This window comes from Glycine soja, chromosome 1 (assembly GCF_004193775.1).
Source record: "Glycine soja cultivar W05 chromosome 1, ASM419377v2, whole genome shotgun sequence".
NCBI classification, from domain to species: Eukaryota; Viridiplantae; Streptophyta; class Magnoliopsida; order Fabales; family Fabaceae; genus Glycine; species Glycine soja.
Window position 1 is genome coordinate 3689995 of NC_041002.1, and position 4654 is coordinate 3694648.

The 4654-nt window shown below is 34.0% G+C and overlaps 1 protein-coding gene across 1 annotated transcript; it reads left to right on the plus strand.

Moving 5' to 3' along the window:
- Window positions 1-675: 675 nt before the first annotated feature.
- On the plus strand, window positions 676-2495 carry LOC114410278. Its single transcript, XM_028374154.1, has 3 exons — window positions 676-1104; window positions 1359-1501; window positions 1975-2495. Exons 1-3 carry the CDS (start codon window positions 840-842, stop codon window positions 2083-2085), a joined length of 519 nt encoding a protein of 172 aa, XP_028229955.1. The 5' UTR covers window positions 676-839; the 3' UTR covers window positions 2086-2495.
- The last annotated feature ends 2159 nt before the right edge of the window (window positions 2496-4654 follow it).

A 4654-nucleotide genomic window follows, 5' to 3' on the forward strand; every position in this document is an offset into this window, starting at 1 on the left:
ACGCACGCTTTGATTACCCATTATAATTTTTTTTTTTTTTATCTAGTAGGTATGCCATTCTTTCATTTGACTCTTAATTAATTTTTCTCATACTAATTTAACTCGATTTATTTTCAGACAAAGTAATCTTAAACTTTAAACTTTGATTAAGAGATCCAAAGAAATCATTTGACTCAATGATTTTTCGTACTCAATTATTATTACTAAAATTTTCTTATTTTTGGTTATGTAGTATAGTAGTATAGATAATACGTAAGAGCCAATTTGTCTTACCTTAAATCTAATGCTTGATCGCGTCGACATCGCCGAACACATCCGTCCAATTTTCTCCATCTTCTCATCTCTCCACGTGGCATTTGCACCATTTCTAGAGGCCAGGACCTGTGCCAATCAGTGGTTGCCGAATATTAAAATAACAATTTAACCACTAAGTCGAAACATTATCTTACTAGATTGACAATTATTATTATTAACAAAAAAAACGTTCACAATATATATATATATATATATATATATATATATATATATATATATATATATATATATATATATTTGTCATACCCCTATGCAAATTAAGGTCAAATATCTTTGGTTTAATAATAATAACATGATGTTAGTTGGTTGGGAAGGGTTTGGTTAAATAGCCAAGAAGAGTCTAAGAACCTGTTTTTACTATATTTGTGGGGTTCTAGAAGGAGCTGTATAGATAGAGACCTTTGCTTACTTCACTTCCTTCCCTTCCCTCTTTTCATTAATTCATTCATTCCTCTCTTATTATCTCTACCAGTTTCCTTCTTCTTCTTCTTCTTCTTGAATCTCTCTAAGCTAAGGTAAGAGATATGGGGAATTGCCAAGCTGTGGATGGTGCAGTGCTTGTGATCCAACACCCTTGTGGGAAGATAGAGAGATTGTATTGGCCAGTCACTGCAAGTGAGGTCATGAGGACTAATCCTGGCCACTATGTTTCTTTGATAATACCATTGCCTGTGCCACCACAGGAGCAGAATCAAGAGAAGAAAACTGTGCGTTTCACACGCGTTAAGCTGCTCCGGCCTAATGAGACTCTCAACCTTGGCCATGCTTACAGGCTCATCACCACTCAAGGTAATATTATTATCATTATTATTAATCAATTGTGATGTTATTTGATCTTTTTAGTGAATAAATTGTACTTTTTGATTCCTCGATGAAAATTAGTCATCTATCAGGTGGATATTTCACACTCATGTCATGACAAAAAAAAAAAAAAGATTGTAATTTTTGTATTAAAGGGTCAATTGCTGTTTTGGAAGGGTCTGTGTTTGTGTGGTTTCATCACTTCATGTAATTCTAAGACCTTCTCGTGTTTCTGGTTTTAGAGGTTATGAAGGTGTTGAAAGCAAAGAAGCATGCAAAGACAAGGAAGCCACAGGCTGCGGAGACCGAGAAGCCGCATACGGTGCTGCCGGAGAAGCAGAGTTCAGCTAGTGAGGCACACACAGGAGGGGATTCTACACATCAGGTGTGTCTCATGTCAACACTCCTTTTCATCTTTTCCCTTTAAAATCAACTATTATTCCAATGAATAGTATTCTAGTAGGAGGTTGTGTTTTTAGTCTACCCCAACAGTCAATCCACTGAACACTTTGATCTATCTATACCCCCAGTTCACATCATATGGCACATGGTCTACAGATGCTGAATCTCTCTACTGTGTGTATATATATATCCTTTAAACAAAACATACATATATTTATACCATTATTTCATGCAATCCTTGCCAAATCATGCCAAAACATGAAACTATAGCAGTTGTATTTCTTTTGAAACTAAGGGAAAATGAGCGATCATGGCCAAATGAAACATAATCCAATACTTTGACCCCGTGTTTTTACTAGAAACTAAGTTTTAAACACAAACTTTTATCTTCAATTTTTGAAATTTGTATCCTCATCATTAATTCGTATTGATTCTAAACATTATAATGAATTCCAGGGAATGAGAGCAGAGAGACACAGGCCAAGAACGGCTTCAGCAAATCCTGCTGTAGTGAGGTCAAAATCCTGGCGCCCCTCCTTACAGAGCATTTCAGAGTCAGCAAGTTGATTGGTGCATACTGCAAAGTTGTGACATGTATAGTGGCTCATAGAATATTATATGATTAGCCTCTATAATAATGTCAGATGTTCCTACTAGATGGTTCCAGTTGCATGGGCATGGAAATTCAACAGATGATTAAACCAAGATTTCTCTTTCATCAACAATCATACCCTCAGCAGCAAAACCATGCTCCAGTGGTAACATGTTTGTATAGTACCAACAAGACGAAAAAAAAAATAGAGTAATGAATGTAAAAATCTGTTAGAAGTGAGTTTTGTGATTGACATAGTTACAGCATCCACATATCTTCCTTTTAGTTATTATATTTAGCAAATAAGCAATTCTTACGTACAACTTGAAGGAAACTTTTTTATAACAAAAAAAAATGCATATAAAGTGGAAGTTATATTAGTTGAGTTCCAAAGTTCCAACTTTCAAGTCTTCATCAGCATAATTTTGATCCATAATAGTTACCTCTTGCTGCCAGAGTTGCTCCTGGTAATTTTTTTTCTTTAGATCAACCAACGTGTCCGTGAATGGCTCCACCAATAATATACTAGGACCTCCATAATCCTTGAGTAAAAACTCAAAATATCTGTTATTCTAATTAAGACCGGTTAAAATTATAGCTCAAAGCTAAAATGAAATTGACTATTCCACTATTTGTTTCAAGGCTCACGCATCAAAGTCTAGGTAGCACGTCAAAACATTGTCAACTTTGGACTAAACATGTCAGAAAATTTGAATTACTTTGATAGAGTGTTTCCAAAATTTATGCATACTTTGTAGTAAATTTTTGTTGGGGCCAATTATTGTACCATTCATATCAGGTCCGGCCTTTTGATTGAAAAAGAAAGAAAGAGAAATTTCTTCATTGTAGAGGAAAATAATTTCACTATTAGATCATTATAGAAAGATGAAATTAGGAAAGTTTTGCTATAATCGAAGAGTTATGAGCCACAGAATTCTGATAATGGCCTGGCCCAGATTCTGCATTAGTTAAAAGAGATCAATCACAGATACTACTAGAAAATTAATTTTTCACTGTCTGCATAATAGAACAAGATGAAGTCACAAAACCACCCTTTTATCATTTACGCTGCAGGAACTTGAAACAAGAAATCTTTAATCAACTCAGTCTCTAATATAATGTCAATTCAAATTAATTATAATAAATTATAAGTTGACATTTTAACGGTTGAGTCTTGGCCCTTAAGCCATGACTAAAATACCAAGTAGGGAATAAAACAAAAACCTATCCATTATGTTAGGCAGGGTCCCTGATTGCATATGTAGCAATTAATTTCTAGTATGGGCCTGCTATATCAAGAACCAACCAAGAAGCACATTTTAATACGAACCAACATGCTAACTGAACTCTTACGAAATTCATGATAACAGTAACAGTTATTACCATATTGTATTATTCTTTTACAAGGTTCTTACTGTTTTTGTGATATTTTTCCCCAATACATACTGGATATAAAGAAATAAGGCCATGTAACTCATTTCTTACCTTCCCATATGGCATCATTTCTAATAATTAACACTTCTACAACTTCCATCATTTCAACCATCCAAAGAATTGTATATAACCTCATGTGTCATGATTAGATCCATATCAGACAGTCTATCTATTCTGATTGAGACCAAAAATAGACAACCAGGTAAACCTATCATGAGATTTTTTTTTTTTTTTTGCAATCATTAAGGAAAATTAAGTAATTATAACATCCTGTCGACTAAGGACCACAAATCAAATCTGCAATAAATTCTCAATTACTCTGAAAGGCAAAAGAAAAGGTCCATATAAAATAAAGGCACATGCAAATGGGACCTATATTGTGACTCATCAGTAAACAATTGTTATATTCTTATTAATGTTACAGGATTTCTTCTAGGAAGGAAAAGAATGTTGGCCACAAACATTAATGAACAAATTCCTTTAGATGTACCAATATTGGCCGCAGAATTATGAAATGAGAATGTCCTTAATGTGGGTGTGATAATCAATGAGGGTGTTATCAGTGAATTAAACGCAGGTCTTTCAAATTCAATTTAGGATTGCTCATGATAAGTACAGTGATCGAATTCTCTGTCTCCATTGCCTGCCTTCTTTGACGGCACTAAATTGAAGTTTAAGCATCTGAATGTTATGATTTGGAAGAAACAATAAGTTATGAACAGAACCCTTGACTTATGATCAACATTCATTTTCTAAACAGAATGCTTGAAAAGATGAACATTGCATGTTGATTGACTAGCATATGATATTTGACTTTTGTTTTTTCAAGAAAGACGTTGAAGATCATAGGGAGACTCATTCTACAAGAGATTAATTTACTACTCTCCAAGAACATTCACAGGGAAACTAGTCAAAAGCAGATTTTCTGTTTATATGCAATCATCAAAGTTCACTAAATGCATAAACACTTCTTGCCAACATTGCTCTTGTTCTAGCACCTAAAATGTGAGAAGTAGAATTATTTTCTCTTAGTGAACAATACCAGTATCAAAACCGAAGTAGGAAAACATGTATATGAATAAACAATCGAAAAAGTCACTGTCCCTTCTC

Bases quoted from the DNA above. Each gene is read 5' to 3' on its own strand.
- LOC114410278 (XM_028374154.1), top strand. From the start codon at position 840: ATGGGGAATTGCCAAGCTGTGGATGGTGCAGTGCTTGTGATCCAACAC. The intron at 1,105-1,358 runs GTAATATTATTA...TTCTGGTTTTAG, and splicing joins CAGGCTCATCACCACTCAAG to AGGTTATGAAGGTGTTGAAA. The intron at 1,502-1,974 runs GTGTGTCTCATG...AATGAATTCCAG, and splicing joins GAGGGGATTCTACACATCAG to GGAATGAGAGCAGAGAGACA.